General features: G+C 42.1%; 1 protein-coding gene across 4 annotated transcripts in view; it reads left to right on the top strand.

Annotated features, from left to right (window-relative positions):
- The window catches only part of LOC123029030 (T-cell receptor-associated transmembrane adapter 1), a 94,783-nt gene that overhangs the window by 67,550 nt on the left and 2,286 nt on the right, over positions 1 to 24,947 (top strand). For 2 of the 4 annotated variants that reach the window (XM_044441488.1, XM_044441489.1), the window contains exons 6-10: positions 14,126 to 14,260; positions 18,185 to 18,301; positions 21,141 to 21,177; positions 22,128 to 22,198; positions 22,574 to 22,632. In XM_044441488.1, coding sequence (XP_044297423.1) covers positions 14,233 to 14,260; positions 18,185 to 18,301; positions 21,141 to 21,177; positions 22,128 to 22,198; positions 22,574 to 22,632 — 312 coding nt within the window. In that variant the 5' untranslated portion in view covers positions 14,126 to 14,232. Of the gene's footprint in view, positions 1 to 13,621; positions 14,261 to 18,184; positions 18,302 to 21,140; positions 21,178 to 22,127; positions 22,199 to 22,573; positions 22,633 to 24,947 lie in introns of those variants that run through there. The other 2 variants (XM_044441490.1, XM_044441491.1) reach the window with 2 other exon arrangements.

Genomic DNA, 24,947 nt, shown 5'->3' with positions numbered 1-24,947 from the left:
AGATAGGGAGATAAAATACACCCTCATCTGATACCTTCGCCTATACGAAACTATTCGGTTTTTTGTACATTCTCTCCTCACAGTAGTTTCTTGTCCCTAATACAGGTTACACATCAGGCTGATCAGGTGGTGAGGCACACCCATTTCTTTTCAGGACCATCCGTAGCTTCTTGTGATCCACAAAGTCAACAGCTTTTCTGTAGTCTATGAAGCACAGACTGATCTTCTGAAATTCTTTGGTGTGCTCCAGTAACCAACAGGTAGTTTATGATTTCAAGTAACTCTTTTTTTTTTTTTTTTTTTTGGAATTCAGATTGAACAGGCATTTGTCATTCCATATAGGGTAATATTTTTGTTGCAACACTGTGAACTTCACTTTCTTTGCATGGGAAGCTAATGAAATGGTCCTGTGCTTGCTGCACTCTTTTGTATCACTTTTCTTAGAAATTGGATGCATATTGAATGTTTCCAGTCTGTAGGCCATTCTTCTATTTTGCACATTTGTTGGCATATTCTTGTTAGGATTTGGACTTACTCACTCTCTGCAGATAGGAAGATTTCTATTGGTATTCTATCTACTCTTAATGCTTTTTTTCTCCCAAGCACTTTTAGAGCAGCTTTCTCTTCACTTTCTAAGATTGCAGGTACTTCTTCATATAATTCTTCTTTAAGGGAGTCTTGCATCCTTTCATCTCTTTTGTATAGTTCTTCAGTATATTGTGTCCGCCTTCTCTTTATTTCCTTCTCATCAGATAGTATGTTCCCTTTTTTGTCTTTTAAAATTCCTAATCTTGGTTTGAATTGCCATTTGATGTCTTGGATCTTATGGAAGAAATTTCTTTTCCTCCCTCTTTCATTCTTCTATATCTTTGCACTGGTCATTATAATAGGACTTTTTGTCTCTACATGAAAAGTTGTATTCAGGATTCTGACCCTATTACTCTCACCTTCTGCTCTTGCTTCTTGACTGCACTTAGCAACTGTGCTTCTGCTACCATCCACCTTTCTTTTCGCTACAGGAATTGTCTTTTGGCATTCTTCCTCAAAAATGTATCTGGTTTTAGTCCACAAAGTCCTGGCTCATGGTCAATTAAGTTGAGTAATGCAAATCTGCTCTTTACATGGACTTTAAATTCCTCAAGAGGGTTATCTAGGTTGTATTTTGACACTTTGTTTCTGTTAGTGGTCTTTTTCAGCTTTACTCTGAGTTTTGATATTAGGAGATCATGGTCATTACTGCAATCTGCTCCTGGCGATTGGTTGACAGCGAGAATGCAACTTCTCTATCTACTGCTTCAAATTACATAGTGTATTTGATTTCTGTGTTGGCCATGTGGTGATGTCTATGTACACAGCTGTCTGATCAGTTTCTTGAAATGTGTATTTACGATAAATAGATCACTGGCTTCACAGAATTGAATGAGTCTTTTTCCTGCTTTGTTGCTTACTCCTAGGCCAAATTCTCCTACAACATTTTATTCTGTTGTGTTTTCTACTTTTACATTCTAGTCACCTATGGTTATTAGCATGTGTTGTTTTGGTGCCTTATCAATTTCATCTTCAACATCTGCAAAAAAGTATTTCATTTCTTCTGTTTGGAGTATTGACTTGAACAATTGCTATGTTGAAGTGTTTTCCACAAGTTCTAAGTTTTCATCAACAATGGAACACATTATTACCTGTGTTGTATTTTGTCTTGGTATTAGAGCTGCTGTGTTTCTTTTGAGTTTGTCCCATTCCAGTTCATTTTTGTTCACTCACACCAAGCACTGCATGTTTAGCCCTTCCATTTCTTGCTTTACGATTTCCAGGTTGCCTCAATTCATACTTCTCATGTTCTGTGTTCTGATTTTATGTGTTGAGCAGCAGCAGCCTTTGTGTTTGTCAGCCACTAGACTTCCTTTCTGCTTTGATCTAGTTGCATCTTTAGCAACAGCACTATTCATACTTGACATTTGCTCTTCCCTAGTAGAATGTCTTCTGATCCAAGAGTCTCATCTTCTGGCACTACCTCTTGTTTCATTTTGCATTGTTTTATCATAGGATTTTCATGGGAAGAAGATTGTGAAGTCATTTACACTTCTTCTGCATAAGACTAACCAGATTTAGCTTAAATATTACTGCTGGTGCCTGCGAAAGATCTTCTGCCATGGTGCCTGCAGCTACTACTGCTGCCTGGTAGTTGCTCTTCAGGACTTTCTCCACCCTGATCACTCATTGAAATATGCATTCTCTTCTGCTGATGTGACTTTTACTTCTGAGAATGATGGAAGCATCCCAGTCTGGTGTCTCTGCTTTGACCTTGGGTGACCTTGATAGAAGACCAGCTGAGTGAGACACTGTGACCTCCTAGCAGTATTGCTCTCAAATTCTCTGATACTCTCAAACCCCTCATCAGATTAAGGTGTGCATCCAGGAGCTGGATGATTGTATAGTAGGATGATATTATTATTATTGTTATTGTTATTCCTCCTCCAATGTTACCTATTGGACAGCGGTATGAACAGAAATTCTGAAGCTGACCTAAAAGTCAGCCTGCAGAGTACCTTCACAGCTGAGCTGAGACTGAGATGGCAACTTAAAGGCTAACATATGTATTATGGTATAAGTTTTTGTGGACATACACTTTGTGAGATGTATAAGATATTATTAGGAGTTTCAGATATATGCACTACATATGGTAGCAGGGGGCTGAAAATAAATTGGGCAGGGGTACTAAATGCATATGGTGGCAATCATTTTGTTACCAGTGCCATTTGCAAAGAGTTGTTGCTGATACCATACACATCCTGGCATGTTAAGCCAGTTTGTACATGTAGGCATGCATTTATGCCAGTTCAAGCACCTGTGGTTTTTTGCAATTCATTTCCTTCTGCTCTCACTGTTTCTACTTTTGTCTTCATCCATGTGTATATATGATAGTATAGGTGATGACCTATAAAGCCCTAAACGGCTTGGGTCCTGGTTACCTGAAGGAGCGCTTACGTCCATATACGTCCGCCTGCCCCCTGAGATCTGCGGGACAGGCCCTTCTCCGGGAACCCTCCGTGAAGGAAATTAGGAGGGTAGGTACTCGGAGGAGGGCTTTCTCAGCGGTGGCACCCAATCAATGGAATGCGCTCCCCAGAGAAGTCTGCCCGGCGCTGTCGTTATTTGTTCTTCGGCGCCAGGCGAAGACCTTTTTATTCAAACATCATTTTAATTGCTAATATTATTTGCTTAATTCTTCGGCCAGGGCGACTTATTTTTTTATAATGTTAATGTGTTTTATATTTTTAGTGTTTTATATTTTAACTGATGCTTTGTAAGCCACCCTAGGGCTTCGGCGAATGGGGCGGCATAGAAATTTTTAAATAAATAAATAAATAAATAAATAAATAAATAAATAAATAAAATATATGGCTATAACTAAGGATAACACTTCATGCATCTGATAAAGTAGACTCTAATTTAAGAAAACTAATTTCTTGATCTTAATTATGTATTATTTATAGACCACCTTTAAGGGTGGAACCCCTTCAAGCCATTTTTTAAATGCCATAATAAATAGGCTCTGTTATTTTGGAAACTGACACCAAACAAGAAAAGTCAGAGAAATTAGATACCCTTATGGGAATCTTTACAGATAACTGGCCATACTTTCTTCTTAAATAGGGATATTAGAGAAAATTGCTTTGCTTTATAGATGATATAGTCACAGACCATTAAACAAAATTTTAAAAATAATTTTCACTGTTGGAAATGTCAGATGGTAAATGGCCATTTTATTGCAAGGGGTGGACTAGTTTATTGGCAAAATAAAACTGGAAAAACTGTTATGCAAAAAATCTGGTAAAAGGTATGGGCAAAAGACCTTTTATTTAATTAGGTCTGTGGATATTTTCCTTACTATTACTGCATGTAATATTCCAATAAAATATAAAGAGTTGATATCCTACATGATGAAAGCAGTAAATTTAATGCAACCGAAGTTTCCACTACATAAAGACTGGCTAGGCAAAATGTGGACTGTGCAAAACTGGCAAATGTCTGCATTATTATACATATAATAATCTATATAATAAAGAGGCTTTGAAAGCAAGAGATTTTATAAGCATTTGGCTATTCATTATTTGTCTTTTGTAACAACAGGGTCAATGCTAATCCAATGTAAATATATAACTAATAGTCTTGCCATCAACTTGCCTTTCTACTAGGAATAACCACTACTACTTTCAATACTGCAGTGACTCAAGATTCATTTGGGAATAATGCTTACAGAGCACATTGCAAGAGAAAAAGTAGCGATATTTTGGAATGGGTGAATTCACTTACAGGGAATACAGGGGGAACTGGTGATGATTCTGTTTGCAGGGATAGCATTTCAGAGGTATAGATTAGCTACCAAGAATGGTTGCTTCATGTATTTTCTACCGATTACACTGCAATTTATCAGTGTTCAGAGAGGTAGCCATAGTATATTGCAACAAAAACAACAAAAAGTCCTGTGGCTTCTTAAAGACATGCAAATTCATTTCTGCAATGAAGTTCTGTGAGACTGGAGACTACTTCATCTGACGTACGAAGTGATATCTTAAGTGGGCAAGTCTTCACAGAGAGACAAGAAACAGACCATCAGGATCTGAAGCAGTGGCACGATTGTGAAGGGCACTTTGCTATCTCCTACCGGACCAGACCTGTGGGTCCTTGCAAGGATTTGGGGCTGCATAATCATGCACTGCACCTGGGAGCCTCGCCGCTGGCTGTGCCTTGCCTTGCTTGCAACTTTGCCCTGACTTCTGCCAGCTTCTGACACTGTCCTTGCCTCCAATCTGACCCCACCTTACCCATACCAATGCCTCCCTGACATAGACATGATGTTGACAAAAAGGAAAAAAAACATAGTCTGTGATCATTCAAATAATGTTTAAAAATATGCAAAAATGCACTCATTTGTATTCATCTGGCCCTTAATTAACACCTGAAGTGGGATGTAAAAGCTTTAGGCAGCATCCATTATTAGTCCAGCAAACTGAGACTTCAGTAAATCATGACTCAAGTTAATACTTCCAGTGGGTTTATTCTATGTAAAAAGAATATTAGATAACACCCATTATCTCTATTCAGCACCAAAGAGATAGCATCAAACTTCTTGGTCAGTTCTAATTCAAAAGTTTCATGTTGGAATCTCCTCAAAATATACAGAATCATAGAACAGGCCAAAAAGAAGGGCAAAAAAAGCTATTGCATCCAACATCCTGCTCAGTGCAGGAATCCAAGTTCAACATTCCCTGACAGATCTCTGTCCAGATGCATCTTGAATGTCTCCCATGTGCGAGAGCCCACAGCCTTCCTGGGTAATTGGTTCCATTGTCAAACTTCTCTGACAGTCATGAAGTTTTTTCTGATGTTTAGCAAGAATCTGGCTTCCTGTTACTTGAGCCCTTTTTCTGGGTCCTGCAGCCTGGGATGATTGATGGTCCTCCCACGTGTGACAACCTTTTGAGCACTTATCATATCCCCCTCATATCCTCCTCAGTCTTTTCTTCCCAAGGCTAAACATGCCAAATTCTTCGTCGTGGCCTCTGTGCATCACACATATGGGTGCTGTGCCTGCGCAGTGCCTTTGGCCGGAAGATTACAAGCTAACGATTTTTGGCAGGAAAGCTCTGCTTCCCCTCCCCCATGGTCTATAAAGAGTGGAGCGTCCACCATTTTGTTCAGTCTTTGCGACCACCGTTCGCTGTGCCTCGTGCTGCTTTCACTATCGCTCTGACCGTTGCTCGTCTAGCTTGTTCTTGTTCTCGATTATTCTCCCAGTTGTATACCCCTGTTAGTTCTTGTTAGTTCTTATAGTTCTTCTGAGTTTTATAGTTCTCTATCATTCTACCTTCTCTTTCGATCTTCTATAAAAAAAAAACCAATACCAAAAATATATTCTTACTCTCTGCACTGTCTTCAGTTTCTTCTTTTCTTACGATGGCACAGCAAGCGGCTTTCCACAAATGTGCGGAATGCGGGTCGAAGATGTCTCCGACCGACCCGCATGACCTATGCCTCCTCTGCTTGGGGGAGGGGCATAGGACTGACAAATGTTCTCACTGCCTGGCCTTCTCTTAGCAGGCCAGGAAAAACCGTGAGAACCGCCTGCAGAGGCTCCTGTGGGATCGGGCTCTCATGCAGTCTGACCCACTGGTAGTTGCTCCGAGGCCTGGCTCTGCTATGGTGGCTCCGCCCACATGCCCTTCGGAGGAAGGCGCATCTACCATGGGGGCCCCACCTGCTTCTCCGAAGAAAAAGCGCGAGAAGCGTAAGCATGCTGACTCTGATAAATCAGCAAAGAAAGCCACGAAGGAGAAGCCTCCAAAACCAACGCAGAAGTCAAAGGACATGGAGTGCCCTCGACACCGTGATTTGGGTTTGACGGCCCCCTCGGTACCAGCTGCAGCCACTGTACCGACTCCACCCAATCCAGTGCTCCAGGTGGCTATGAGGGTCACCCGTCAAGGGTCCCCTCGACGTGTGGCTGACCTTCCCACTGAGCTGCTTCCAGCTCTTCAGTGGGGGTCAATTTCTGATGGGGAAATTCAAGACACTCCCCCCAGGGCTAGGTCGCCCACATCTATGCCTGCAACCACAATGGAGGCAGATGTGGAGATGTCCTCACCTAGGAGCTGAAGGAGTCACTCGATGAAACAGCGATCTGAGGGATGGCACTGCTCCTACTATTCATCTTGGGGCAAACCACACTCTGTTGGGTACTATCCTGTACCTACGGGTCGGTCTTCACCACCTTCCTGTGACCATCCACTGTCCTTGGGTCCGAGACGCACATCCCCAATACCTCCTCGGGATGAAAGCAGCCGGTCCATCTCTCCGGTGGAGTCCTCATCTTCGGCTCCTCCATTTTATGGTGCAGACTCCGACGACTCAGAGGTCGATTCAACCTCTCCTGACATCGCTCTGACCTCCCAGGGCCCTGCGTCACCTGACGAGTCCCACATCTCCTTCGCGGAGGTGATGTCCCGGCTTTTCCAGTCCCTTGACATTGACGCCATCCAGTGTCCGGGACCTTCTAAGGACAAGTTTTATGACGTCGTCCGCAGGGAGCAGTCCACCTCAATCGTCCTGCCGTTGATTACCATCTTATGACAGGCAATGACGCAACCCTGGGACTTGCCTTCTCACCCTCAACCCACATCTCGGAGGTATGAATCCATGTACTGGGTTCGGGAGGAGGACATTTCTTTCCTCCTCTGCCACCCCAAGCCGAACTTGGTCATGGTGGAGTCCTCCCAGGGTAGAGAGGCAAGAGGCCACACCGCACTGAGGGACAAAGAAGGACGTAAGATCGACTCCCTGGCCAGGAGAGTCTACACAGCCTCAGGCTTGGTGGTGACGTTGGTGAGGTACCAATACTTCATCATGCAGCGAGGTGACGTTGGCGAGGTACCAATACTTCATCATGCAGCACCTCCACAACATCGTCTCGACCCTCCCGGACCACCAGGGTGATCTGGCGAAGGTTCTGATAAAGGAGGCGATGCAGGTCGCCATCCAGCAGTTGTCCACAGCCAGGCATCATGTGGACACTGACTCAAGAGCCTTGGTCGGTGCTGTCTTTCTCCGCAGACATGCCTGGTTAAGGAGTTCCAACTTTCCGGAGGAGACTAAGCGGCGAATTGAGGAAATGCCCTTTGACGGGTCCGGGCTTTTCCACTCCAGGACCTACCACAAGTTGAAAAAACTCCACGAGTCCTGCATGACGGCCCGACGGATGGAGCTCCAGACTCAACCTAGGCGTAAGTGGGCATGGACCCATCCTTCCTATAGACAATCTTATCAGCCTAGGCAACAGCCCCAGCAACGTTATCAACAGGGCCGTTTCCATTATGACGGAGATAGGAGGCAGCATTGACTGGACTGGCGAACCATTCCTCTGACCCCTTCCATACCCACCCCCCTCTCTTCTGCGGACTGGCTGAGAAGCCGACTCCCCATTTGGGAGTCCATCACATCTGACTGGTGGGTATTATCCATCATACAGCACGGCTATCGGATAGAATTCGATATCGTTCCTCCATCGAGTCCGATCCAGTTTACATCATGCTCGCCGGTATTGCTCAATGAAATACAACAACTTCTTCATAAAGGAGCGATTCGTCAAGTAACTCCACATGACGGACTCCACGGATTCTACTCAGATATTTTACGGTCCCAAAGCAGGATGGTGGTCTACGTCCAATTTTGGACTTATGTACTCTGAATTGATTTATCGTGACAAAAAAGTTTTGAATGACCACCCTTCAATATATTTTGCTGCTGCTAAGGAAATAGGATTGGTTTGCCTCATTGGATTTGAAGGACGCTTATTTCCATATTTCGATTCACCCCAGTTATAGGTGTTTCCTTTGCTTTGCTGTTGCACCCGATTTATACAAATTTACAGTTCTACCTTTTGGTCTGCCCACCACTCCGAGAGTGTTCACCAAATGCACGGCCCCTGTCTGTGCTTTCCTACACCTCCAAGGCATACAAATTTACCCTTACCTTGATGACTGGCTCCTGGTGTCCCGATCTAGGGAAGGACGCCTCACATCCATCCATACAACCTGTGCCTTATTAGACGAACTGGGCCTATGCATTAATACCGAGAAATCTTCTCTCCGTCCAATGCAGACGCTTACATTCATCGGAGACCATTTGGATTCGACGTTGGAAAAAGCCTTCCTCCCTCAGGACAGACAGCAGATTCTCGCTCGCCACATCCATTGAATGTGACGAGACGGGACGGTTCCAGTGAAGTCCATCCAGAGGCTTCTGGGACATATGGCTTCCTCCGTTACTGTGGTGCCACACGCCAGACTTTGACTTCGTCCTTTACAACTATTTCTCAACAAGATGTTTCACCCACAGAGAGACCCACCATCAAAGTTGCTTCGAATCTAATCCTTGGTGCTTCATTCCCTACTATGGTGGTCGGTCCCGTCCAATCTGACTGTTGGGGTTCCTTTCAGGCCCCGGTGCCCATTAATAACCCTCAGTACCGACGCGTCTCTTCTGGAATGGGGAGCGGTATGCTCCAGCCTATATACCCAGGGCACGTGGACTCATCAGGAATCCATGAATCATATCAACTTTCTGGAGCTGTTGGCGGTATTCAAAGCCCTACATTCTTTCGAGGATGTTCTCCAACATCAGATCGTTCAGATAACGTCGGACAACATAGCCACCGTCTTTTATCTGAACAAACCAGGTGGCACTCCCGACTCTGGCCAGACTTTCTATGCAGATTTGGGACTGGTGCATTTCGAGAGACATTACACTAATGGCAGTCCATTTGGCTGGCACGGACAATGTGGAAGCGGACCTCCTCAGCAGGCGCGTGTTTATCTCTCACGAATGGGAGCTAGATCCTCAGACACATGACAATCTTTTTCATCGCTGGGGGTTCCCCGATGTAGACTTGTTTGCCACCCAACAGTACAAGGTGTGCAACGCTTTCTGTTCGAGAGCGGGAATCGGGTACGGATCCCTAGGGGATGCCTTCATGATCCCATGGAACAACCTGAACTTTTGCGCCTTCCCGCCGATTCCTCTTGTGATAAGAGTAATAGCGAAGATAGTATACAATCGGGCCTCGGGGATACTAATTACCCCTTGGTGGCCATGCCAACATTGGTTTGCCACACTGCTCAACATCTCTCACGGGAAATACCTTCATCTTCCACTGTTTCCGTACCTCATAACCCAACAGGACGGCACGCTTCGCCATCCAGATGTATTATTGTTGAACCTAACAGCGTGGCAAATCTGTTAACTAACTTTGCTCCATCTATATCAACGGCAACTTCAAGTGGTTCGAATCCTGCCTTTGAATCCGCTGCATTCAGGGCTTTCGAATCCGCTGGGGCTGGTGCTGCTTCCTCTTTCGATCCACCAGCACTGTCGGATCCGACGATTGTTCCACCAAATCCAACAACCTTTCATCTGGATATTCAACACATCCTTGATTCCACTTTAAAGCCATCTACACAGAAGTCTTACGCGGCTAAATGGAGACGATTTTCCACCTTTGCTGAGTCTCGTTCGTTCTCTCCATTTACATCATTGATACATCAGATTCTTCAGTTCCTCTTAGAACTGCACCACTCTGGACTGAAACCATCTTCAATTAAAGTGTATACGGCGGCAATCGCCTATCATCGTGGCATGGTGGATGGATCACCCATCTTCTTTCAACCTACTATTAAGAGGTTTCTTAAGGGTCTTTATAATCTCAATCCATCAGTCAGGCCAGTAATGCCTACCTGGAGTCTCTGTTGTTTTGAAAGAGCTCCTTTCGAACCATTGGCAACAGTCAATTTACGTCTTGTTTCATGGAAGACAGTGTTTCTAGTGGCGGTTACCTCAGCCCGAAGGGCCAGTGAGCTCTGCGCTCTCTGCATAGACCCCCCTTACCTAAATTTTCACAGAGAAAAGGTCATCCTGCGGCTCGATCCATCCTTTCTCCCTAAGGTGTCCACACCTTTTCATATGGGACAAGATATTATGTTACCTGCCTTCTTTCCGTCTCCGTCGACTCCGTTAGAAAGATCGTTGCACTCACTTGACGTTCGGCGCTGCTTAGCCTTCTACAGATCTAGGACGGAATCTATTCAGCGCTCAAATAGACTTTTCGTTAAATATGCTACCAGAGATCAAGGCGCTCCTGTCACTCCTCAGAGACTTTCTAAGTGGATAGTCCATACTATCACTTTATCTTATCAACTGGGTAAGATTGACTTACCCACAGCTCCTTGAAGCCATTTGACTAGGGCTGTTGCTTCCTCATCTGCCTTCACATCGGGAGTCCCGATTGATGATGTATGTCAGGCTGCTACTTGGGCAAACCCTTGCACTTTCGCCAAACATTATTGTTTAGATGTTCGGGCTCGACAAGATTGCTCCTTTGGCAGAACCATTCTTTCATCTGTTCTTCGTTGAGGACACCTTCCCTCCTCCTTTGATGGTAAGCTTGTTAATCTACCCATATGTGTGATGCACAGAGGCCACGACGAAGAAAAGCAGGTTGCTTACCTGTAACTGATGTTCTTCGAGTGGCCATCTGTGCAGTCACGCAACCCACCCGCCGGCTCCGCTCAGTGTCAGTGAGTGGACTTTTTCGTCGGTACCGAACGTTTCCATTTTTTCTTGGTACTGATATAGTTTACAGTAGGAATATTTTTTCCACATGGGGACATACATTCGGTCGTCAAAGACTGAACAAAATGGCAGATGCTCCGCTCCTTATAGGCCATGGGGGAGCGGAGCTTTCCCGCCAAAAACCATTAGCTTGTAATCTTCCAGCCAAAGGCACTGTGCAAGCGCAGCACCGATATGTGTGACTGCACAGATGGCCATTCAAAGAACATCAGTTACAGGTAAGCAACCTGCTTTTCTTTCAAACTCTTCTCATAGGGCTTTGTTTCCAATCCCTGGATCATCCTTGTTGCCTTCCTTTGAATCTGTTACAGCTAATCTGCATCTTTCTTAAGCTGTGGTGCCCAGAACTGGACACAGGATTCCAGGTGAGGCCTAACCAGCATTGAGTAAAGGGAAACTAGTACTTTGCTTTATAATCTGCTCTAGAATTTTTCCAGGGACTAATGTCAGGTTAATTGGTCTGTAGTTCCCAGTTTTCTCCATTATTTCCCTTTCTGAAAACTGAGGCAACAATAAGCTTGTTGACAACATTAAAATCTGAATGAATATGAATGAATAAAATTCTGTCCTGCTGTTATGTTATGCAGCTCCAAATTCTCAATCACAGAAGCCCTATAGTTTCATTAAAGCACTTGAGGAAAGATTTTTTTAATTGCAGTTGTGCAATTAGAAGTCCAATTTTTGCCTCAAAGTAGCAACTGATGGGTGGATGCAAAATTGCCTTTTTCCCATAGATAAATCCCTGTGGAATAATGATACATCAGTTGTTCCCAACAGCAAATGGATGGATAACACTATTTTAAAATGAAAATACTGAAATTAAGAAATATTTATTTGAAGGAATCCTTAGGCAGCATTTGAACTTCAAACTTCTTTACACTTCTTCTGCTAAGTAGGTAGTAGCTGAAAATGTAAACATTCAAGAAAAGTTGAGCTGGAAAGTGGCTAAGAAAAAAACAAAATGGAGCCAGAGAGGCGGAAAACTAAAGCAGAGAGGAAAACCAGTGCCGGGAGTAATGTTGTCTAAGCCATTTGGCTACATACTTTCCAAGTTTCCTCCTGTAGCTCAGGGGCTGAGCATGTGCTTTGCAAGTAGATGACCCCAGTTTCAATCCCCAGCAATGCCAGATAAAGAGGAGAAGTGCGTCTTTCTGTACTTCTGGAGAGCCATGACCAGTCACTATAGATATACTGAGCTAGACAGAACAAGTCTGAGGCAGCTTCTCATGTTCCTGTGCTGAGCAAGAGGAAAGATATTAGGCTTTTCCATACAAAGCATGTATCACACACTCATCATCCCCTAAATTGTTGTTTATCTGTTCTTTAGATGATATCATGACCCTCCAGTTTTGTGTCTAATTATCACTTTCAGTGAGTTTTGTTAGAGCAGGGAAAATGTGATATTTAATTGTAAAAGTAAAGAATGCACCGCTTTCACTCATGTATTTGCATTGTTCCACTACAGAACCAGCTAGAGGTTATGTAACAAAAAAACTGGGAAGGAAACATTTTCTGAGTAGTGCCTGGATCTCAATTCTGCAATGAACCCCAAAGTGGATACAATGGATGAACAGATTGCACAGAAAAGATTAGGTTTAGCTTGGCCCTTAAGATAGAGATATTGTTTCTGCTGTGAAGATGCATTGTTCTTTCCCATGCTCAAGTGTCATGAAAAGTCAGTCGGAAGGCTGTCTGTATTCCTTATTCTACAGCCTGTGTGAGCCAGTGTGATGTAGGGGCTGGTGGGATCTGGGAGACCCAGGTTCTAGTTCCCATTCAGACACAAAGTTCACTGGGTGATTTGGACCAGTGTCCTTCTCTCAGCCTACCTTGGCCTCACACGGCTCTTGAAAGGATAAAATGGAGAGAAAGCAGATTTTGTAAGCCTACTGGGTTCCTTGCAGAAGCAAGGCAGGCTATAAATATAGTAAGTAGGTCAAATGAAATGAAGGAAACAGAACGCATTGCAGACTGAAATCAGTATGGAGTAAATGCTTAAAGAGCTTTTCCCCCTCACATTTTTTTAAAAAAATCTATCCTTCCATGCTCTAAAAATAAATCTGAAAGCATGTGGTCAGCACTTAAAAAAGTGATGCAAAGATGGGATGAGTGAGCTGTATCGGAATAGGATTTCCAGTGGTCAGAAGTCAAGGTTTCAGTGCTATTTAGAACTACAGTGTGAAGGTGCAAAGGAATAAAGGGGAAGAAAAAACGCAGTTTGGCAGTTCTCTTTTTTAAAATTCCACCCAATATTTATTTATTTAAAGTTTTTTTCTTTGCTGTCCCATTACTAAAAAAGTCTGTGGATGGTTTACAAAGACCAAAAAAAAAAAAAAAGAACAAAGAACAAAAACCATAACAACAATGAGACACAGCACACTGCATCTAAACATAGTGATAAAAACAAGGAAAAGGTTCATTTAAAGACGACAAAACCCTTATGTTTCTGAGTGATTAATGAAACATTTTTGAAATCAAGTTTTTATTCCATTACATTTAAATGCTTTGTAACAACCATTAAATGGTCAGAGTAGATGTACGACTTGGGGAAAACTTTCAGGAGCCAAGCATAATTTTGGGGCTCTCTGTATAAACCTGTAACACAAGACACCTGTCATGCACAGATCATGAACCATCCCATGCATACCATTTCCCAAGTAACTGAAAAAAAATAGTTGCTTTGATTCTGACACATTAGATTTCTACATTTCTGAAGTCAGACCATGGGCAACTTGGGGACTTTTCTACAGTGCCTCCAAACATTTCCCTTGCCTTGTTATTTTTGTTCAACATAATATGCAAAGCACACTGCATTTCTGTATGAAACATACAATTCTCTGCATGCTAGCTGAGGCATGCTATGAACTGTATGACTTATTTCTGTCTATGCATGAATAAGATTGCCTCTTTACTTCTATTTTGGCTCTGTAAATCCTTCCAGCAACCTTGCAACCAGTGGTCCTGGGATCAAGATCTCTGTCCAGCAAAATGATTTGTCTCTCCTAACTAGCCATCCTTCCTGCCTTCACAAAAGGAAACCAGAGACTGATGACCCTTGAGACAGCAAGATATATAAGTGAGCACAAACACCAGTCTTTCAAACAATAGGTCTTTGTTTAAATAGGCTAGGGTGTCCCCTTATAGATTACTCAGAAACAGGAAATGCATTGTTGAAAATGCATGGAGAAAAATGGTTCGAGAGATAGATGTCTAGATAAGTGCATAGAGAGATATCTGGATTGGGACCCTTAGACTGACTTTTGAAAAAGAAAGAGTGGGCATGATTACATGCACATGTTAAAAGTGATATTTAGCTTGGCCTTGAGTCACTTCTACAAGGCCAAGCTTCTCCTGCCAGTAATTAAGCCTTAGAAGACCCATTTCAAAATGGCTTTCAGAATGCAAGAAAACACATGCAAAAGCAGGGAAATCACCAAACCACTAGAAGTCTGTAAAAAAAGGGGTGAGCACAAAGGAGGTGCTTGCCAGGGTCATGAAAGTAAATTTCCAGCAGTCCTTCTGGTTTCATTAAAACTCTTACCCAAACCCAGCAGCTTAAAGCAATGTGATGATTCCTGTTTAATTGCAGGCACATACAACTGCAGACAATGCAAATCATGCAAATCATCTCTGCAGTTTTCTCCATCTTCTGCAGCATGGAAAAGAATTTGATTTTCTTGGAAAGACACAGAGCAAGCTGAGAAATAAGCTGACATGTGAAAGAGATGAGAATGTTTTCTTTTAAAAAATCTGTACAATCCCTCAGTTACCATAAATCTGTTGAGAAAAAAGGGAAAGTTCATATTTGGAAATATCTGTTCTTTTGAGATACTGTATCTGATTTAAAGGAAGAAACATAGAAACATAAAAACATAGAAAAAGACTGGGTCAGAAGGGTTCTCCCAGCCCATCTAATCTGACCCCCAGCTCATGACATGCCTACCATGTGCATGTCCTGCCTATCCTTAAACACCCTCACCGATGGGGTCTCAACCACCTCCTGTGGAAGCCCATTCCATACCCTTGTGGCCCTAACTGTCAGGAAGCACTTCCTGGCATCCACCTTGAATCTTGGTTCCTGAGCTTTGCTCCTTTGGAATGTGTCCTGGGCTCATCTGCAGGGGAAAAATGGCCACAGCCCATCTCCACATGACACCACCTGACATACCTAACATGTCACTAACAAGTCCCCTCTGAGTCTCCTCAGGGCTGAAAAGACCCAGTTCCCTCAGTCTCTCCTTATATGGCTTACCCTGCAAACCAGTCACCATCCTTGTGGCCCTTCACTTCACTGATTCCATCATGCTAAATCCCTCTTGTAATGAGGGCCCCAAAACTGAACACAGTACTCCAGCTGCGGGTGCACCAGAGTCATACAGAGTGGCAGCAATACCTCTCTCGATCTAGAAGCTACGCTTCTGGCTAGGCAACCAAGGATAGCATTTGCCCTCTTGACCACCACACCACACTGCTGACTCATGTTTAGCCTGCAATAGACCAGCACCCCGAGACCCTTTTCACAAGTGCTGCTCTCCAGCCACTGGTCCCCTAATTTGTACTTATGACACCCATTCCTACACTCCAAGTGCAAGACCTTGTACTTATCTGCATTGAATGCATTGACCTTGCACTTGGCCACACTGAAAGTTGAAATAGTAGTATTTTTCAAGGATTCTTATTGTTCAGTTGGGATTTTATGTATATAATAAGGTTAATTTTTTATCGATGCCAATGTGTTTGATGATTGTTGCTATTGAGAAGGCAATGTGTTTATAAAGTTTAATTCAGTATCCAGAATTCGTCCATTCATCTTCCTCTGAAAATTAAGGTTTCTCTGTTTTGGGGTGGATTTTTTTTTAAAGAGTGTCTTTTATATCTAGGTAATGTTAACAGTAACAAAACTATTTAAATCCAGATAATAAGGCACATAATTCTGTTTACTAACATATTAATCATGGCTTCTATTTTTAACTCCTGAATTTTCACTTCTAAGGCATGTGCAGTAACCTTCAGATGCAGCAGGTTTTGGTTCCATTTTTTAGTACAAGGGGTGCTTCTTTCTGAATAAAATGAAAGCAATTATATTTCTAAATTTCATAACAACATCAAAAGTACAATTTAACAGCAAATTTTGAATATCCAGATTTTAAAGTATGGACTATTTGTACGCCATCCAAAATTACTCTCCAGCTTGGCTAATATAAAAACTGCTGTGTTTTCTCTTTGCTTCTGTAAGGAACCCATTTGCTTTGCTTGTGACTTTCACTGGGGACATCTTGGTGTAGCTACTGGTTTTTATTTGATCAAAAAATGGGCCATCACCATTAGGTACAGCCTGAAACCTGCATAGCACCTAGTAGAGTCAAATCCAATTAAAGTTATGCTCCTACACATATGTTCCTGGGATTAAATTCCCATTGAACATAATGTCACTTTATGCAGTCTCTGCTGTATCTTCCTTTATACACCATTTTAAGATTGCATCTAAATACTGACTTTGTGGTTTCATCAAGCCAACTTTTTGCTTTACCCACCCTTCCGTCTATACCCTCTGCAATGTTTACGAACCAGCCTGATGTAGAGTTCTTTAGAATATGAAATCTGATTCACAATTTTGTGACATTTTGGTTGTTCTAAAGATCTTGCTAAACTATGTATTTTGAGCACAAGAAACTAATTTATACACATTTAAGGGTACAATGCTTATCTCGGCTTTAAATAAATATTTTTGCATGCATTTTAATGCCTATTTTCGATTTCAAAAATGGTGGAGAAAATATACTTCGTTGCTCACTCCACTCAAGCAGCTTCAGAAATTCTGGACAGTTTACATCTCTACCTTTGACTGCTACAAACAGTATCAATTAGCGGATACTCTGAGGGGATCTGCTGGTGACATATAGATACGTGAGGGGGTATAGAGGGGGTGTTTCTACCCACATGGAGGTGGGTAGAGACCTGTTCTCCCCTGCAGAGGAGAACACAACATACTCCAATGGAGCCAAGCTCAGGGAACCGAGGTTCGATTTGGATGCCAGGAAACACTTCCTGACAGTTAGGACCCTGAGGGTATGGAATGGGCTTCCACGGGAGGTGGTTGAGGCCCCATCGGTGAGGGTGTTCAAGGATATTCTAGACATGCATATGGTAGGCATGTCGTGCATGGAGCCAGCTGGAGCCAGGGGTCATACTAGATAGCCCAGGAGGACCTTTCTGACTCGCTCTGTTTCTCCGTTTCTGTGTTCCTAATTACACAAAACAAGAAAGTAAAAGCAAACTTACTTTGTTTAGGCAGGCTGCAGTATTCAGCTGTTAGCACTGAATTTTGAGGTAGTTATTAACTATTTATCATGGCTGCAGAAATGAGACCAAGTGGGGAGAGAAGTTAGTATAATTATCTCAATTAGTATAGTTTGTTGTATCATGTGAACACAGCCAGAATGGCTTATTACCATGGATAACCAGTTGCCCTGAACCCAAGTGCTCTTGTGAAGTTCTGGGCAGCTTTTTACCCATATTAACAAGAAACCCTGGCCAGGTTTGTATGACATGTTAAGCTGTGCTGAGACTTAACAAGCACCTCATGATCTTACAAACTGGGCTGTTATAAGTAACACAGCATTTTAATGTGTCTGTCAATTTATTTTGCTCTTGTTTTAACAATGTTACTAGATGCACAGTAGTTATTAATGTCCTAGTTAGAAAAGCTCAACACAACAAGTAGACCTGTAAGTGTTACTGACAGTGGATAGCATCAAGTTGAAATTGCCCATCCTTAGCAAATACACAGAACAATCATTTGAAATCTCTTGAATTTGATGGATAGCCAAAGCCCCTAATGGTGCATAAGAAGCATAATCAGAGCCTCTGGACACAGCTAAACACAGTTATGTTCATAAGGCCTATTAAGTTTAAATTACTAAATAATTATAGTGGGAAATCAGCATGCTTGACTCTATACTGGATTGTATTTTTATGTGTGTGACTGTTTTTATTACAGAAATGAATGCAGATTTGTGTATCTTTTGCTGGATTCCTCTTGGTGTTATAAGTGCAATTATGATCATTTCATTACTGACAAATATTTCATACTGCTTAAAAGAAAAGAAACGAAAAGGTAAGGGGCACTGCAGGGTTGAACTCATGAAGGGGTAAGTGTGATTGTAAGTATCCTGCCCAAAGTGTCTGATATTTGACACAATAAATAGAAGTATCCATGTTGCACAAACATAAAGTCATAAATAGCTCATCGGTGTTTTCCTCTAAGGCTGTATGTGGCTGGATTGATCATATGCAATATCTGAAATGCCATATCAATATGTGGGTGATCTAAAGGTAGGGGGTGATACCTCCATGCTGGATCATAGGATCCGCATACACAAGGCCACAGGTTTAGTTCCAGACATCTTCAGGCAAACTTTGGAGTGGACAACTTGTGACCCTCCAGAAGTTTTGGACTACAATTCCCAACACTCCCAGCCAAGCCCATCTCAACCTAGTTTGGTTCTCTAAGCAAACTGGGATTTTGGTGCCCCACAAATCCTCTCTCCTCTCTCATGCCCACCTGTGACAGCAGCTGCCCCCTCCATAACCTTCTTCCCCCTTCTTTGCCTTCCCTTTGCTTTGTTTTCGCTGTGCATTCCCCGTCATCTCTTGCTCCTTCCCTTTCCACTGCCACTGGCACCCTCTATGCTCCTTGCTTCCCTACCAGTCACTGCCACATGAACGTGTAAAGAGTCCTTCCTAGTGAGGCCTTCTGGGTGACAGTGGTCCTGGGCACTGTGTGGCACAGGCCACCTCCCGACAGCAATGCATGTGAGCGGCTGTGGGCAGGGAGGCTTTCTGAGGAGCCTCACAGGGTGCTTTCTGCTCTGGAAGTTGCTGCAGCAGAGAAACTACTCGCGCGACACTGTCCTGCCACGTGCTCAACTCTGAGACATTCTCAGAGACAGGCGATGGGTGGATGGTGCTCCAGAAAGCTGGGCTGGGCATTCTCCCCCTTGGGTGCCCCGTGTGGAAGGCAAGACAATGACTGAGAAGTCTTCAGAGCTAGGTACTGGCATGCTGCTTCGTGCGTGTCGCTCCTAGCTGCCGTTGGGCAGGTGGGTGCAGCTCTTGATGCTGGCTAGGAGGACTCAGAGGTCTGTTGTGGCACTGGCCACCACCACCTCCATTCACCACCTGCAAAGTTGGCCCTCAGTCTGGAATATGGCCCAGAATTTGGTTGTTCTGTTGCCTTCCAAAACAACAAACAAACAGCCCTGGTCGTAGCCAGTGCTTAGAGAACATGAGAGCTGTAGGCCAAAATATCTATCTGGAGGACCACAAGTTGCCCACCGCTGAGTTAAAAATCGCCCATGTATTAGGCACATATGTGATGCCTAACTGCTGCCAGGCATAAATTCCATGGACCAGAAGTATTGACCCAATGGATCGTATTCCCCTACCATGGGCCATGTTGGTTGGGGCTTAGGGGAACTGATGGAAAGTTCCATCTTGACCTGCAACTTGTTTTTCACATTAGCCAACTGAGGCTTTCTGGCAACTGATAGTCAAAGCATACCGCCTCTGAAAATGGAATTTTTATAAAATGCTTTATGACTATAGAAAGAATAAGATAGAAATAAATGCTTCATCGGCAAGTTTAACTCCTGTCACACACACACACACACACACACACAGACAGACACAATGAATGCCTGCAGTGCAAAAGTCACCGATCTTGATGGTGTTTTGGTACTTGTTAAAAACCAGGTATTTGTAATATACCCTTGTGTATCTTCGTTAAGAATACACACACCTCCCAGGTATTTGCTAGTTCTTAATACTTAAGCTTGATAGCTTTTCTGTTTGTATCATATCTGTTTTTGTTATGACTTGTGGTTTTTCCCTGCTTTAATGAATGCTGCACACATATTTTCTGAGTAAAATTGTCCACTTTTAACTAAAAGCTCTTTTATGATATGAAAGTTTTCAACAATGTATTAAAGGGGGCCACCGAAAAATCACACAATGATGCCATATTTGTTGACTCAAGTTCCAAATGTGAAAATATTGCAACAATATTGGAGGATGGTCTAGCTTACAATTCCTAAGTTTCATAAATATCTTGACTATTCTTGCAATAAATACATCAGAAATAAATATCTAGTACTTTTAGTTTGCACTGTTGAAAGTAATCTGATATCTCTCTTTCTACCAAGAAATTGTTATGCAAAAGCACAGAGAAAATGGAGGTGCAACTGCAGCCAGGGTTTAGCCGATGTCTTCCGCCCCTGCATAGTAGCATCTCTGATCCGATTAAGCTCAGCTTCTAAATTATATCTAATATAAAATATATGCTCTCCCAAGATCTTACTTTTTCTATTGCCAAGCAAATACATTGCACTAACTGAATTCCCATCACTGATGAAGAGTAGTAATAATTATATCATATTTATAATTGTGATTCTTTGGCCACACCAAGCCTCTTTGACTGATTGCTGTAGCACAGTGGCTGCTTGAAACTGTTTCTTGTTCAAGAGGCCCCATAAGGCAACTGGTTACATGTTCACCACATGCATAGCCTTAAAATTTTACTGACAAGACACAGTTGAAGAAATGCTAAAGAAGGAATGCTACAGCAAGGACCAGCCCAAAATATTTTGGCACCCGTGCAACAAACAAGCTTCGAATGGAACTCCTTTCCACTAATTAGCATGGGGACGCAATGTACCGGTATGTTTTCCTGAACATGCTTCAAAATCTTACTGAAAATTCTCCAAGAATATTCTAGCTATCCTAACTCTAGCAGATTTAGTGATCATTTCAGGCTGCAGTACTTATTTAGGGGAAAAAGGAGCAAAGCATGATTAATTTTTTAAAAAAATAGCAAGGTACTTTAAAAATGAGAATCACATAAAGATATTGAATGCCTAGCAATTGAAGTTCTCCTAATTGTTCAAATTCTTTTCCAGGTAAAATATATGAAAATTACCATGAATATGGCCCAAGGTACGGCAATAATTCTTTTTAATCATGTGTGTGCTGTCTTCTGTATATATTTCAACAATCAGCAGTGAAGAATCTCAGACTTCCAGCCCTCTGGGGTTCCCCAGAACAACACTCCATCTCTGGGCCTCATCCCCTTTTCCCTAACCACTGTTTGGTGGATCCCTGACTTTTGTGCATTTTTTCTCCATTGGAAGAGGTAGAAATGCATCTCTAAAGGCTTCATTAGTGGCAAGGAGCGCTTCCAGTGGAAACATGCTGGTATTTTGCTTCCACCCCTTTGTCCTCAGCCCTGTCCATCTCTGGAACGCAGCCACAAAGAGCTACACTGAAATGCTATTAAGTCACTGGGGTTCTGCACCCCTGTCATAGCCACATTGGGTTGGATCCCATGATGTCCATATATGTCTATGTCTTAGAGAGTGTGATGCTAGTGGGTGGCCTTCAAACAAATCTAATAATCAATCAATCAATCAATCAATCAATCGACCTATGAACACGTTGGGTGTGTGTATGTATGTATGGAAAAGGGATTGATACCAATTCCCTCTTCTTCCTGTTCTCTTTCTTTCTCTCTCTCCCAATCTTTCTCTCTCTCTCCCCCAGTGTTGTCCAAATATGAATGGACTCTACAGGACCCATTTCACCCCTGAACAATAACTTTCCCTGAGGCTGAGGGCAATGGTGAGGGAGCCACTTGTTAAGTCCCTTGCTGCTTTTTCCGAGCTTGCCTAAACCGCAGCCACTGCCACTGCTCCACTTGTGTCAAAACAGCATGGTGGGTGACAGTAACAGCTTCACTGCTCCCACTCCTGCAGCTGTGAAGAGGAACCATTTTGGCTCACCCCAGCTTTCTGAAAAAATGTATAAATTTTAAATATTTTGTGGGTATTTTCATATGCAATGCAATATAGGACAGATTCTATCAATCAATGCAAACATTTATTTTACAGCAATGGTGAGGTTTACAATGAAGAATGTCCTGTTTATGACAATGTCAACCGCCGGCATCAAGAGATGCTAAGTAAGTTGCATTTCAGATAGGTCTTTTACAGCAAAACCATGTCTTGTTGGAGTAGGAAGAATATTTTGACAAGGACCAGAATGTTGCAGTTCTTGCATGCTTGTAATTTCCTTGCATAAGATACAACAACAGATTTTAGACATTTAAAAGAAAAACTTCCCCCCTTTGATTAAAATGAAATACTGATAACAGGACATGTTTCCATCATAATGCTTTTCTAGTTCATGGAGCATTCTAAGATTAATTTGTCTTTTATGACATATTTAAAACCATGCTGCATAGTAATTAGAAATTATAGCTCAGTGTAGGACAACTAAATCACTGATAAAATGATTTAGTTACTCTTTAAATTTTCTTTTTTCAAATAATTTCCAGATGAAAGCTTCTACGAACAAATGAGTGCCCACCCTCACACATCCACCAATGAAGTACAGGTATTACTCTTCATTTCCATGTATTTACAATTAGTTTTAGGATTTGCTTTCTATACTGCATGAGCACCTTGCATCAGATTTGTTTGCATACAATTAAATAACAGAATTGTATAGTAATCTTCTCTTCCTCAGAGCATATTAATCACTTGAACCAGGTGCTTTACTACTACCAGCATCTTGCTTCCATTCACAGAAGGATTACTTCTGACCTAAAGAGTCTTGTGCAATAAAGTGACCCTCCCATTCAGTTTGCACAAACTCTTTTCATTAACTTGTACTGGTTCGCTACAATGCAAATCCTTCCAATAGTATCTTCCTTATTCACTGTATCTTTCATATTTACGCAGAACTCCAAATTCTGGTAAGATACTGCATGAAGTATTTTGCTTGCATTTATACAAGAGTTCATGGACCAGCAACAATACATTTTCCCCTTCCACTCACATTTTTCTATTTCTCTAATTGTTATTCATTATTTTCATTCTAAGCAGGGTTTGTAAGCTTTCCCTATTAGTATAATGAAATGATAACAGCAGGACATGTTTGTATCCTAATATGTTGAGAGTTCAGGGAATATTCTAAAATATATTGTATTTTATGACATATTTAAAACCACTATGCTGCATATTAATTGGGAACATCTGTTTGCCTAACAGTTTTTTGGATCAAATGCAATTTTAAATTATTCTGATTGTTACTAATTGTTATTATAATGGTACATAATCAATGTGTACAGCACTATACAGAGTAACAAATAAAGGAAAAGGGCCCCTGCACCAAGGGATGTACAATCTAACATTTAACACAGGGTGAGGCTGCAGAGGGAAGACAAATACATGGAGATGAAGTAAACAGAGAAAGAATATGTATTCACTCCACCTAAATGTACAAAGGCTTCAATTCAGTATCAGCAAGACAGGAGGCAGTCCAAAAAGTTTGCAAACAAGATGGGTTTGAAGGAAGGACTTGAAGGACGATGGCCAGGTGAGGGTGGGGAACTGATGCTGGCATGTTACTGTTCTGTAGTTCAGGCATAAGTGAAAGATTTATTAAGACCTAACTAGAGCCTTGCTGGATCAGACCAAAGGACCATCTAGTCCTGCATCCTGCTACCCTCCACAGCAAAGCAGATAATTCTAGAAAGCCTACAAGCATGACTTAACGGCAGTATTCCTCTTTTACTATTGCTTCTCAGTAACTGCTATTCAGAAGCATAGTACCTCTGAAATAGTTTTCCTATGCATATCAGTGCCAATAGGCATTGAAAGACCATTGGTCCTATCCCCTTTTAAAGTCATTTAAACTAACTTCTATCACTATATTTTGGTGCAGTGAATGCCACACATTACTTGTTTCATGAACCGAGCTTTCTTTTGTTTGTCCTTGATTTACTTCCAATCAATATCACTAGATGAGTCTTGGTTTTTATGAAAGCGAGAACAGCACTTGGCTTCATTTTCTGTTATTTTTAATAAGCCTCTATTGCTTGCTTTCTTTTTCTAAAATAAAGAGATTCATATTCTTTTTCCACCCATGATGAAGAACTAAGAATGAAACAATGCTGCTTGTATCAAGGATGATATACAGTTTATTGAATATAATACTGATACATATGCAAAATATAAACAAGCAAAGGAAAGCTTGGACTCCTTATCAGTGGCTGTATTGGTTCCCTGAATGGGCCAAGGGATACCCCATGGACTTCTAAAATTGCCTGAGAAATCGATGGATCAGTTCCTTTCCCCAAGCTGAGAACAGAAGACAGTGTCTCCTTCCATGGATTTTGCAAATTTTCCCTCTCACCTTGTTTCAGAAGCTGTCTGTACACACAGGCTCTGATGCCATCCCCTTCTCCTGGGAGACAGGGGAAGGATGAATCTGCTTCAGTAATGCAAACTGTTTTGGTTCTCACACCAAAAGCAACTCTTATCTAAGGAATATACTTGGGCAAATCAGCTTCAAGAAAATTATCTCTGGTGCTTGGCTGAAGAAGTTGACAGTTGTAAGGGCTTGGCATAGCTCCAGAAAAACTATCCTGACTTTTGAACATTGGGAAAGTGCACTACACTATCTGTTCAATCTTAATAAAGTCCTCACTATTCTTCCAGTATAGCCCATCCAGTTCAGAAGATATATCAACCATCTCATAGCTGGAGTTGCTGAAAACATAATGAAGTACAGTAATAATGGAATTTGTATACCTTCTGCTGTTTCAGATGACTAAATTTTCTGTTTACCTATTAGTTATCCATTAGGAAATATCTCATAGGTAAAGAAGCCATTTGTCCAATAATATGAATTGCTCTCTTTTGTAG

Source organism: Varanus komodoensis, unplaced genomic scaffold (genome assembly GCF_004798865.1).
Source record: "Varanus komodoensis strain SLA01 unplaced genomic scaffold, ASM479886v1 scaffold4, whole genome shotgun sequence".
NCBI lineage: Eukaryota > Metazoa > Chordata > Lepidosauria > Squamata > Varanidae > Varanus > Varanus komodoensis.
The sequence above is the reverse complement of the archived record's forward strand: the minus strand, read 5'-3'. Positions and strand labels throughout refer to the sequence as shown.